This window comes from Microtus oregoni, unplaced genomic scaffold, assembly GCF_018167655.1.
Source record: "Microtus oregoni isolate MIOR12 unplaced genomic scaffold, Mior012 000005F_ref0000423, whole genome shotgun sequence".
Classification (NCBI taxonomy): domain Eukaryota; kingdom Metazoa; phylum Chordata; class Mammalia; order Rodentia; family Cricetidae; genus Microtus; species Microtus oregoni.
The window spans coordinates 13,765,949-13,779,161 of NW_024543064.1; the positions used below are offsets into that span (position 1 = coordinate 13,765,949).

A 13,213-nucleotide genomic window follows, 5' to 3' on the forward strand; every position below is an offset into this window, starting at 1 on the left:
TAAGCGAGGCTATGTCGGGCAGATTCACAAAGAGTAAAGTGTTACGCATAGGCAAGGACAAGGGTGAGAAGGCTGTCAATGTGCTCAGAGCTCACTGCTTGGAGTGTGCATGACAAAGTGGTCTCAGCTGTGAACAGCTGGATGTGCAGGTCTGAGCTGAGGGTGCATACCTCTCCCCAAGTAGAGACCTTTAGCTATCCAAGGGCAAAGCACCCAAAGTTAGTGAGGAGCGTCGGAATGTGGCCACCAATGGGGTTTAGGCAAGGATGCACACATCCCATACCTCTTGGAACTGGCTGGGCCCTGGATGTTTCCTTACCTTAAACATGTTGTAAATGAGATCAACAAGAGCCCAGAAGAGCAGGGAAGAACGGTAGGCAGAATAGTCCTTCACTGCCTTATCTGTTAGCCTGGAAAAGCAGAGCAAAGACATCTGTAAGGGCCCTGCAGAGACGGGACACTGTACTTGGGGACTGATGGTACCCAGAAGCTGCTGCACATGGCCTGAACAAAAGCAGCTGTGGGCACGGAACGTGGATGCCCTGGCTCCCAGGGCTGCTTTAGGAGCTCATCTGACAGTCTTAGCACTTTCCTAAACTGGGCTATCAGGAATAGGTAGACAAAGGTAGACACGGCACCCAAAAGCTCTAACCTAAGCAAACACAAGGATTCCCTGCTCCCTTGTACTCTGCCCCTCACAAGCTCCCAAATGTAACGATGTCTAACAGTGAAGAAGAAAAAAACAAGGTTCTAACTCAGGCTATACCTGCCACCAGAAATCTACTAGACAGCCAAATGCATCAAAGACGCACTCTGCAGAAACCCAGCAAGCTGATAGGAAATTCACATTGAGCAACCATGATATCTAGGACTGCCCAGGCAACCACACAATACTTCCCAAATCCTAGGGTAATCTTGGAGCTGCTCAGACACCCCTTTATCTCTAACAAGTGTCACGAACACCCGAGTACCTGGCACAGGCTTGAAAGCCAGCAAGTGCTGCATGAACTCATCTGAGAGTCTTAGCACTTAGAACATGGGGGGCACCTCTGTCAAGGTTCAGTCTGCAGTAGATATCCCTCTTGTAAGGGGTGATCCCACTGGGCTCTGAAGGATCAGAATGCTCCAGCACAAGGGGAGAGCTCATTCATGGCTGTGGAAAGTAAAGGCCAGATGAGCCCCTGTGGTGATTTAAGGTCATCTTCTACATCTCACAACGCTCTGGTACATATCCTAGGACCAAAAGACAAGCAGCAGAGTGCTCAGCATCGGCTGATTTAGTTTAGGGCTTGCCTACCACGAGAGGCCCAGCCACAACTGCCTGCAGCAACCGTTTAACTCACAAAGTTAAGCCTATTGGCATGTGCTTCCTGTAGCCTCTGCCGTGTTTCCTCCTGCCCACCTGCTTGAGAGGTGGGGGGTGGCACAGCTGTAAGATGGGACTAAGGGTAAGAACAACCGTCCAGATACCACGTAAGATTCCAGTGGAAGCCTAGACAATTTCTAGGCTAAAATACCCGCTGAATCTATTTTGCTGAATGTTAGACATGCAGAGTCATTAGCTTCTCTTGAGCTCTAGTCTATACCCCCCTCCTCGGTGTGTGTTGTTGTTGGAAACTGAACTTGGAGTCTCACACATGCTAGGCAAGTGCTCATCACTGAGTTATAACCCTGGCCCTTTAAACTATAGTTTTGTGTATCTGCTACTGCCTCCTACCCCAACCAAAATGTACAGGACTTCAAACAGAACTTGATGCTAGCAATAGCACCCAACGCCACAAGAGAGACACCTTCTCCATGCCCTTGGCTGAAAGGCCTCTCCTTCAAGGGTGTCTCAATCCCGGGCAAGCCCTCAGCACCTTTTATAATCTGTCTGGCAAACAGCAGGCTTAGAAGCTGGACCACAGCCGGGCTTGGCCCTCTGTGGCTGTCCTGCTTTGGTGAACATGAGTCTTGGGTGACCCTGCCCAGCTTAATTATTTACAGCTAATTAGGAAAGGTGACTAAACTGTTACACAGAATGGCAATGCTTGAATGTAGCCCAAGCTGGATTTCCTAATTAAGCCATGACCAAATCAGCTTTTCCTCAACTGCTGGGACAGAAATGAGTTCCACTCTTGGCCGATAGAACAGCTCGGGTGGGCTCAGCCTCTACTCCGCTGTGGAAGCCTACCTGATAAGCACATCCATCCTGTGTGCTACAAATGCAATTTCTGTTTCACTTAACAACTTCAGCATCTGAAGACCTAACTTCTGATTTCAAGCAGCTAACTATTAACACTAGGGCTCCTGGGATATCATGGATGTGATATGTTTGGAATGGGGCAGGAATCTAACTCTACTACTTCACACTTGGCTCAAATAGGCTTCTATTGGCTGGAATCAAGATGACAGCAGCAAACTGGTCACTCTGGGGGCATAAAGTATCAGAGCTAAAAGAGGAAAAGCCTCAGGTAGCCAGTTCAGGTACTGCTGTACCATAGGGCATGCCATCACCATGGCTGGAAGGGAGCCTCCTTCTGCTCCCTTCCTGGCCTCGAAGTGTGAAAATGATCCCAGAGTCTAAACTTACGAGTTCAGAGACAACAGCAGGACCACACAAGGACACCAGGTATTCCACTAGCAGAAATAAGCTACCAGGCCACACACTGTGGTGCAGCTCCTGGAGGGTGAGGGTGGGGGGTGGGGAGTAGGGACTGTCCAGGGCCACTAAAAACCCTTGAAGTGGCTGGGTCTATTCTGTGTGTGTGCTGTGACCACTGGGTATTGTCAAAGAGCTTGAGATGAAGGCTCTGATTTCATTGCAGATGGCTCTTTCAGATAACCCCCAACTGACTCAAACAAACAATGCAAAGAACTCCTGCATGCGCTCCTTGATTGGTGCACACACGATTGTGAAGAGGGTCTAGAAAGCCTGAGGAAGGTGTGGCAGATGAGACAGGAAGGAAGGAGGACAATCTTTAGTCACTGGACAAGAAATCCCCAGCCACAGCCACACTGAAACCTCCCTAGTTTACACCAAAGCCAGCAAGAGCCAGAAAGTCTGGCTCCCTGGCTTAGCCTTGCTGCTGGGTCTAATTGCCTCACCAGCCTTATCCCTTGAATTCTGGCTGTCTTCCTTTCTGAATTTTCTACAGATGGAAACCTAAATCTACCTTTTCAGTGGCTCAACACAAGACTCAGAGGGGCTCAAGCAACTGTCAAATACCAGTCTAGACTCTTAGGGTGCCGGCTGGAGCCAGAGTTGAGAGCCAAGTCAAATGAGCACACCTTCAACAGACACACATCATGTGACAGAGACAGCCTGGAAACACACGGGAAGACACTAAATGCTGCAGCTTCCCAAAGCAAGCACTGACCTGGTAGCTCCTCCTGGAGCCACTGCACGGGCATGTGAGGCCACCAGCAGCCTGCGAAGGATCTCCACACGCATGGCTCTCCACTGCTCAGGGGGTATGACGTGCAGAGCCAGGATGGTGAAGTAGTGGGGCCCGTCTACCTCGAAGGCGCTCTCCACCCACTTCTCTTTGGGCTGCTCCAGGAAGCCTTGTAGGTTCTTCTCCTCTCGGGATGTGGCTCGGGTTCTGGAGGATAAGAATTCAGATGGCAGCAAGGAAGGAGCAGGGTCAACCAAGATGGCCCTGAACAATCTTGTGGGTTTGTACTTCCTCCCCTCTAGCAGCACAAGCCTTCTACCCTTTCAGGTCCCTGACTGTCACTTCAACACAGATCCCAACATCTCCTGGCTCTTGGACAGGGCATGGCTACCAACTCTCCACTATGGACTTGTCATAATTTTTCTGGAAGCTCAGGGAAGGAAGGTGACTTACCAAAGTCACCAAACCAGTAAGCTATAACAGAGTGGAAGAGAAGGTTCCATAAATCCCACTATGCGGTCCCCTGGCATTCAGGCTCCCCACTGGGCTGTTTACTTGCAGCATGTCCTCCCTCCCCGTCACCAGCAGTTTCTTCTGGGTGGGCAGCTGTGTGCCAATGACCACAACACACTGACTGCCAGGCATGGTTCTCAGTTCTGCACGTGACTTATTTCATTTAACAGGCATAAATAGCCTGTGAGACAAGAGCTGCCTGTCCAAATGTACAGGAGAGTAAGCTACAATACTAGGATCTAAGCACCATGCTAAGCAAAGATTAGACTGAGGTCCCAGGCCTGGTTCTAGAGTCTGTCATCAACTCTACCCCCTTTTCATGAAAAAGTCTTGCCAGTGGCAGGACCCACACAAAGAGGCTAAGACTCTCCAGTAGTGTCCCTATAACCTACTGGTGATCATATATGAGGGGAAGATAAAACAACAAAAACCCCATGTCCAGGCTGCAGGCAGCGAGCCATAGGGATGCAGGAGGATGGGGCAAAGGTACCCTGTGTCCTTTCGCTTCTACAAAATGGGCATACCCAGGACCAACTGGAACCCCAACTAACTCTCCACCCTTGTCGGGAAGCTCAGACTTCTGGCCACGGCAGTTTCTTCTGAGGTTCAGGTTTTTGGCTCACTAGTAGCTCTTGTGTGTAAACGTCCCATCAGAGGCCCAACTGCCTTATGACCAAGCTCATGCCACTATCCAATGGCTAGCAAAGGAAGCAGCCTATGGCTGAGGAGGTCCTGCCTGCCCAAGGAGACAACAACAGAGCTGACACCTGAAGTCACCAGTTCCATCTGGCTGGGTCAATCCTGGGAAGTGTTTTCTTCCCTGGGTCTCTGCCTGAGCAGTCCACCCTAGCTTATGGCTGCCAAGAGGCATGTCACTGCAAAACCCACAGCCTTTGTCAGGGCCCCAAGAACACTGGCAATTAGCACAGATGGGGCCTGCAGCAGGGTCCAGACAGTAGAATGCCTGTGCTGCTGGCAATGCCAGGTGTCTCTCTTGACAGCCTGGGCATTTGGTAGATGATGTCATGTGCCCTGCCCTGCGATTTAACAAAGAAGCCTGCAGTCTCAAGGTCAGACTTTATCTCACAAGGAAATGGGAAGAAGGGAAAACAAACTGTCTGAGGGGAAAGGACAAGAGCCGACTGACTGCCTTGGTACCTACCTCAGTAGTATGGTAATAGTGTGGGAGGACTGTGCCCAGCCTTTCCATGGCTACCAGCTCTGCCTACTAAAGTCATGGATCTCAGGAAGAAAGGTCTGCAGGCAGGTCTGCACTCAGCCAAATACTCCAAGTGCAGGCACAGAAATACCTTAATGTGCTTCTAAGCCTGGCTGCGAGTGCGAGGGCTTCTGCCCCCTTGGGGGGCCTCTTTGATGCCCCATTTCCAGCACCACAGACACAAACAGTTGTTTCTTCCAGGCCTCATTACTGTTCAGTTGCTTTCCCAATATTCAACCCCCTCCAGCCCCATCCTTGTCAGAAGCATTACTGATGGGCTAAGAAAGCTAGTGTTCCATTGGTGTGGCAGCCTCCATCCCACTGGAAGCCTATCGTTACACCCATGTGCTCTGACAATGACATGATGTGACCCTCAAAACAGTGAATTAAAAACCCTTCCTCAGTAAAAGCTGGGGGATCTAGCTAAGCAGAGAGGGACAAGGAGTGTCAGCCAAGGTAGCATCTGGGGCCACAAGGTACTGACGTACGTGTTCAGGACGTAAAGCACGGTGTGAATGATGTATGGGATCAGGTGGATGTTGCTCTCCCGGCCGCCCCCACCAGTGTCTGCACTGAACGATTGCTCCATGGCGAAACGCAGGAATAGTAGTTTAATGTCATGGATGTTGAGCTGGTACGTGGGTTCCCGCTGGCCCGTACATTCTTGGAGGTAAGTGTTGTGCCTAGGGAGAAGCAGAGCCAACGTGTCATGGAAGCCAGACTCCTAGAAAAACTCTGGGATGGAGTGCAGAGCTCTCTTTCTGGTCACTCTCATCCGCTGACTGCAGAGGTCAAATGGGGGCTGCCAGACAGACCTTAGGACATTGCAGCTGCTGCTGCTGTGACTGCATGTGATCTCTCAATGTGGGTAAGAGGCTCATTTCTTAACTGATAGATGCCATGACACATTACGGAGAAATGTGAATTTACTCATTCTGGTGACAAAGTAATTTATCCTTAAGAAGGATCTTTTCACCCTCCAATATGTTGTGCTTTTTTTTTTTCTTTCTAAATCAATATCCATTTGATTCTGCCTCTTATTAACTGAATGGCCCTGGGTAAATGACTCCCCGTATGGCCCAGATTATTCATGTGTGCAGCAGTAACACAGTACACAGCTGAGTATGCTACCTACCATCACTGTCATTACTGTCGCCAAGTCTCATGTACTAAGTACTTTATACCCCTGGGCTTTAAACTAGAACTCCACATGGCCTCACAAACATACAAGGACCCCAGAGAAGCTTCAGTTATTGCAGTCTAGTATGTGGGAACAGAGAGGCCTTAGAAGGAACTCCCATCCCACCCCACACCCAAGAGTTTTCATTACTTAAAAACACTAGAATCATTGACCAGAAAAGTGAACTTTGGAAATTCTGGTCCCGAGGACTAAGTTAGAGGTTCTGGGTATTACAGGAGAGCTAATGAAAAATCTTGCATGGAACCCAGGAAACCAAGGAGGCTGGTTTTGTTCCAGCAGGTCATTTTACTCAGTCCTATCTGCTCAGAGCAATTCTGTGGTCTGTTAGCACAGGCAGACATAGACATCCACTGAAGTGCCCAGGAAACTGCTCCTTTCTGTGATGAAAACATTCAACACTCACCTTGCTAAACAAGTGGCAAAAGCTGATTCAGGGACGTGGGGGCCCCAGACTGGAAGGAGCCCATTGCACTTTGTGTTGGCATTCTGCAGGGCAGCACTCTCCCACTCTTCCCGGCCTCTAGCCAATCTGGATGGGGACAGGGAGGAGAGCAGGGACAAGTAACTGCTGGGATTACTCTGGTAATGAGACACCAGGGTGCCGAGGGCTTGCTAACACTAACCCTGGCCCTAGGGAGAGAATTAGCCATTTGTGAACTCCATAGGTAAAAGTTTGCTTCATTAATTCAGGCAAGCAGGACTGTTTCTACCAGCCTTGGCCAAGGCCAAATATCCAAAGTCAAACACAGTTTCTCACAGGGTAAGTACAGTTCATGGGTCTATGGGGGCTAAGGGAGACACCCTACTGCTTGGAGAGAAGAAAAGCAGGCTTCAGCCTCAGAGCTAATAACTCCAGCCCAGCAGCCCAGGACCTGAGCCATGGCCCACTCATTTGAAGCAATACAAGTCCAGGCTGGCTAAAGCCATTCTGCAAGAGCCAACACCTACCTGACGGCAGCTAGGTGACAATCGTAGTGCACAATGTTGAAATGGGACACAGTGCTGTAGCCCTGCTGTTTCCGGGGCTTGTTCTCCATCTCTTCCAAAGCTACCCGCTTGGTGAAGGTATAAATGCCTAAGACCTTTGTGGGCTGCAAGGACAATACAGAATTGGGGGGGGGGGTGAGGAGAAATTCCCAGCCAACCTATGCAAGGAAGTGACAAGGTGTGGAGAACTGAGCATCTCCTTTCAGATTGGAAAGTGGTCACTCTGGTGCAAGCATCATTTGCTGCCATAAACTCATGTGAGGCTCAATTTCTCATTGTGGATTTAACAGAAACCTAGGAGACCCCAGTATCCTACTCTTGAACATTCAGTACTGTGAGCTAAATAAACTTCTTTCTCTCCTCCCTCTCTCTCTCTCTCTAGTTCTAGGAATGGAAGTTAGGGCCTTGTGTATGGCAGGCAAGCATCCTATCACTGAACTACACTCCCAGCACCAAACCTCATAATTCGGTGGGGGGTGGGGTATGGGGGGCAGAGATCCCAGCCTATGCCATCTCTGCCTGTGCTTCATCTATCTAGAAGGGAATACGCAGAATTTCCATGGCCACAACTTTACATCAACCGGGACACTGACTCTTCCAGAGTATAGGAGCAAAGCAGGGCTAAAGAGGAAGAGGTCTCTCTCGGTACTGTCAGAAAGCAAACAGGCCACCTCTCTACTGCTCCTTCCAGGTGTCGCCTCACTTGGACACATAGAAAGTGGGGCTCTAATCGCTCATAGTTGTCCCGAACAGAAGCAACACAGTAAGACCTGAAGTCCCCAGGCCTGGGATTAACAGAACCTCAGCTGGAATTCTGGCTTTGCCACATGCCCTACCCATCAGCTGGGGCCTTTAACAGGGTTTAAAGACAAGTGCCCTGGCACTGATAGAGGATGCCAAAAGGTGGTCTCTTTAGGTGCCAAGGATGTTCATGCTTAGATCATTTGCCTTCCTGCCTACAAGGCTAGCTAGCAGCTGGCACTGGTGTCAGTCCCCCAAAGCACAAGCTTATCTTAGTACAAAATGGCTTGCAGGAAACTAGCATGTCTAGACATACAGCCAGGCTGTGCTACTAACAGCCAGAGCATGTGCAGCCATGCGCTGCCCAGCAGCCTTACCTGGAACTTGTATCCCTCCCTGCAGATGCAGCACGTGAGGCCTGGCTCCTCTATTAGCTCTTCCATCTGCTTCAGGAGCGCAGTCTTGGTCACCACTTGGCCCTTTTCATTTGTCTAGAAGGGAACATAGGCGGCATGTCACAAGAGGATTCCCACATGCCTCTCACCCTGGCTTGAGATAACCACACACAGACATAAAGGAATGAAGTGTGGAGAGAAGAGCCCTTCTACTGTGCTGAGAGGGGTGGAACTGGGGCCTTGACAGCCTCAGCAAGTGGCAAGCGCTCTACCTCTAAGCTACACATCTGCTGTCTCCACTGACTTTTATTGAGGGTAAGCCCTGGGATTCGTTCAGGAGCCATCAAAGCAGAGGACACCAAGCAGTGGGAAGCTGGCACATTGCCACGTTGCCATTTGCTACCACAAAGCCCATTTGGTCTGTGCCAGCCCCACCACGACTCGGCTGCCAAGGGCCGCTGTGTTCTGATCATTTACTGTCCCCAGCAAGGATCAAACTGCTGACACACGAGTTTGCTTGTTAAGACAAGGCTCTTCCAGGGCCACTATTTCCTCCAAAGTAGGACAACAGAGCCCTCTGGATCAGTCCTTGTTCAAAGTCCTGTCCAAAGTTTGTAGCTATATGCCATGGTCAATGTGCTTCACTTTTTTTATCTGGAAATGGGTGTAATGATGTCAAGCCACAGGACCACTTGATGGCTTAAATATATCATATATGAGGTTCTTTCTGGTAGTGTCTGGCATGCAGCAAATCCTGAATACACAGTAATTAGTATCTTTACTTTTACTGTTTGCATAAACCTGCCAGGTCAGTTTTCTTCAAGTCTCCAATGTAGTATGGCAGTAGCCACATCTGGAAGAACCCAGCACAGCTACCTCTCTGCCTCTCCTCTGTGCAGCCCTCCCACCATCGTGCCCAGTTCTCCTGGGAAGCACATTCATCTGCCTGTGGGGTTCCTTGTCCACTTAGAGAGGGAGCTTTACCGTCATGCCCAGAGTGCCGAGAGCCTTCTGCCTCATGGCCATGGCCATGCGCTTCTTCTCAGCTCGGGTCTCCCTGCGGGCAGCATCAATCTTCTTGTTCACATCAGGGTGTTCTCGCAGGGCCTCCAGCAGGTTCTCAGCCAGGGTCCCAATGCCCTCATCACTGGATACCTGCTCTAGTTTATGCAGGTTTGTGATGGAGTCCGTTCCAATCAGAACCTGCAAAGAGAACCAGTGAGATGTATGTATCTAGTTATAGAGGCAGCCTTCTACCAAGGCTCAGAGCCTTTGACCATAAGTTGGCGTGCACAATCTGTCCAGTTACTGAGGGAGCCTGTTATCCAGGCCCAGTCAATACTTCATGATCAGTCCAAGCGCACAAGTTTGTGTCACTAGCTTCACAGAAGTCAGAGCCTGAGATTCTCTACTGCAAAAGATGCAACTGGGAGGTTTGGCTGCCAGGGACCTCTAGCTAGCTACTCTACTCATTAGGTCCAGCATTCTCACACACAAAACAGGGACAGTGTCAAGGCGGCTGTAAGGATGGAAGGAGAGGCAGCACATGAAGCACTGTGGACTATGCCTGCGAAGGGGAAGCTAAAAAGAGCTGCTCCTGCTAAAAAACAGTGGGGCACCTGGCAGGGCCTGTGCAGGAGCACCCTGGGGGCAGAAGCCTGAAGTCGCAGGAACTCCCATTGTTCTGCAAATGGGTGCCTGTAGCCATCAAGCTGGTGGCAGTCCGCCCAGTCTACAAGATACTAGAGGCAAAACTCCAGCACGTGGGAGTGAAAACGACAAAAAGTCAAACGGCTAGGCTATCAACGCTGGGCGTGGTAAAGCTGGCTTCAAGGCCCCATGGCCCCATGGCCCCATGAGACGGGAGCTGAGGCAGGTGAAGGGGAAAGGCCTCCAGGTGAGCTCGGTGGGTAGTCTCACCGAGGCATCACAAGTTAGTTAGTGATGGGGTTCACTCTGTGTGATGAAAAACGGAAAACAATAGTGCCAACTTGAGAGGAGAAAGCCTGAGCTGTCTGCCTCAGATTATTCAGTAACTCGTAAACCTGCCCTTCCTACAGGACACCGCAAACTCACACCTCAGCAAAACTGCATGTTATCTCATGCCTCGTGCTCCTAAATGCTGAGTGAGCCCATGTTTAAGACCTAGCAAACTTTTCCACAGGCACCCACACCCCAAACTCAACACCCTAAGTGTTTACTGTGAGCATGCATGTGCGTGCACGGCAGACATGTGCGAAGTAGGAGTAGGGAAACCACAAGGCCTTGTCCACACAAAACTCACAGACAAACAGGAAGGGTGGCTCATCTGTGCAGGACTTGTTCACCATCCCTCTTCTCTCATCCTCAACCTTGTCCATCTCCTCTGATGGAACAACCATTCTTTTCAACACTGAACCAAAGGACTGGGCAGAGTTCTAAAGTTGCCAAGCCCTTTCTTTCCAAATCCTAGTTAAACAACTCCCAGGTCTCTGCTGAGCCCATTCACTAAGTTGCTCGAGCTACCACTGGACCAAGACAAAAGCCCACCATATGGTCATCATCTTTCTAACTTCTTGCAGCAAACATGGCACTGCCTTGGAGGGAGCTCCATATTCCTAAGCCGAGTATGGTGGTGCACACCTGTAATCAGAGCACTTAGGAGCTAAGGCAGGAAAATGGCTGGGCATTTGAGGCTAGGCTGAGCTTCACAGGGAAGACATGGCCAGCTAGCACTGACAGTAGTAAGATGCATGAAAAGCCAGCACATTTTGCCTTTGGTCAAATCACAGCTGTTCCTTGGTACACTACACAAAATACAGCTGTTCCAAAGAAGTGGAAACAATGTGTGCAAAATCTGACCATAAAGGCCTATCATCTGTGGCTATCTGCTGGACTGAGACAAAGGCTAGCAATGACAGAGATTTGAGTAAGACCTTCACTGTATATGACTGAGTCACTACACTTGAGGTGAGTTATCAGAACAGGCTGCCAAACAAGAATGCACCCTATATTCAATGCAGAACATTATGAAAGCAAAATAATTAACTCTATGGATTCTCAAAACTCAGCATTAAACCTTATACCATCTACCTAGAAAATAGCGAGACACAAGAGCCATTTCATGCAAAAGACCTGTACAGATGAAGCACAGGAAGGCAGTGTAGCATCATTAGCCATCGGGGAAATGCAAGTCAAAACCACAGCCATGCAGCACTGCACTCAGCAGCACGGCCAGGGTAAAAATAGCCAGCAAGTGCAGCAAAGATAAGAGAACTGGGCCACTTATGCACGGCTGCCAGAAATGTAAAACGGGCCTGCTACTTCAGGAGAGTCTGGCAGCTTCTTTTTATAACTGCTGTGTGTGATATGTCAATGTGAGCGTAGGCACGTGTGTAGGGGGCAGAGGAAAACTGTCTAAGCCAGTTCTCTTCCTCCACTCTTGTATGGATTCTGGTCAGAAGGTCAGGCTGGCATGGCAAGTGTTTTTACTACTTACTGAACCACACTGCTGGCCTGGCAGGTTCCTATAAACTAAACGTATAGATACTACCAGCCAACAACTACCCACCAGCTACTACCCCAGTAGCTACACACTTTTGGGCATTTCCCCCAGAAAATAAAAACATTCAAACAAAACCTGTCCCTCAATTTCACAGCAGCTTGGTAAGGAGTACTCCAAATGGGAAATGACTAGTTGTCCTTTAACAGGAGGATGGGGACAGACTGGGATGTGTCCCTATGCTAGGACACTACTTATGAATAGAAAGGACACAAAACATGTGCAATGACCCAGAAAAAGCTTCAAAAAATTCAGGCGAATGGAAAAAAACAATCCCAAGGTTACATGGTCCATGGGTCCACCTTCATGGAAATGGACCCCATTACAGAAATGGAGAGCTTAGCAAGGGTCTGTGGGAGGGGCACAGAGGATTGTGGACACTATGCAAGGGCAGAAGAGGGACTCAGTACTAAGTTCACTGTTGCTTTTAATATATACTGAAGTTCAGCAAGATGCTTCTCCAATGCATCTGTAGCCCAAGAATCTATAGCTATCTAAAATGGGGTGGAAAGAAAACTTGAAGCCCACATCATCCGCATGGGACAACACATAGGACAACAGGGCTGAGAAGTCAGGAGTGGGTCACAAAGCTGTCAGCTGCCTGAGGCAGAGCAGAAAACAGTGGTGATGACGTTTCAAACATCCAGCCATCTGTAGTGTCAGCCAGAACACTTGATTCAACTGCAGCATGCCGAGCCCTCACACTGTCGGACTCACTGCACACAGAGAACTAGAGCAGCTGAGGGTGCTGCCCTAGAAGCCTCAGGCCACAGGGTAAGCCACACCATGAGCGACTTGCTGGTTGTACACAGATGGTTTATGACTTTCTCTTGTTATCTGTCTACTCACCTGAGTGGCAGGGTGCTGCATGGCCAATCCCCGAAGAAGCCTCAAAATAAAAGGCAGAGCAGGGCGAGACAAAAACTTTTTCCAGATGTCAGCATCCAAACTGCAAACAGACAACAGCACATGAGCAGCCAGGAAGCAACGCTGAAAATCTGCTGCTGAGTCTGGCTTGTTCAAACAGGATCTTTCATGAATGTACTAAGGGATCAGTAAGGGTAAATCCAGCTGAGAAGTCAGATGAAGATGAGCACTTGAACAGAAGCAGAAAAAGTCCCAGGACTCTACAGTGCCTAAATGGCACTGGACAGGTCCCTGAAGGGGGAGGGACATAGGGCACACAGGAAGCACCACACTCAGACGTTTGAGAAAAATGGTCATGTATGAGAAGGGGGC

The 13,213-nt window shown here is 49.6% G+C and overlaps 1 protein-coding gene across 2 annotated transcripts in view; it reads right to left on the minus strand.

The window, feature by feature from the left end:
- Ubr4 (ubiquitin protein ligase E3 component n-recognin 4) overlaps nucleotides 1-13,213 on the minus strand; it is a 114,209-nt gene that overhangs the window by 3,320 nt on the left and 97,676 nt on the right. For both annotated transcript variants that reach the window (XM_041652997.1, XM_041652996.1), the window contains exons 97-104: nucleotides 12,824-12,923; nucleotides 9,418-9,636; nucleotides 8,416-8,529; nucleotides 7,259-7,401; nucleotides 6,714-6,839; nucleotides 5,598-5,792; nucleotides 3,360-3,584; nucleotides 320-410 (exon numbers count right to left, since the gene is read on the minus strand). In XM_041652997.1, coding sequence (XP_041508931.1) covers nucleotides 320-410; nucleotides 3,360-3,584; nucleotides 5,598-5,792; nucleotides 6,714-6,839; nucleotides 7,259-7,401; nucleotides 8,416-8,529; nucleotides 9,418-9,636; nucleotides 12,824-12,923 — 1,213 coding nt within the window. The remainder of the gene's footprint in view (nucleotides 1-319; nucleotides 411-3,359; nucleotides 3,585-5,597; nucleotides 5,793-6,713; nucleotides 6,840-7,258; nucleotides 7,402-8,415; nucleotides 8,530-9,417; nucleotides 9,637-12,823; nucleotides 12,924-13,213) is intronic.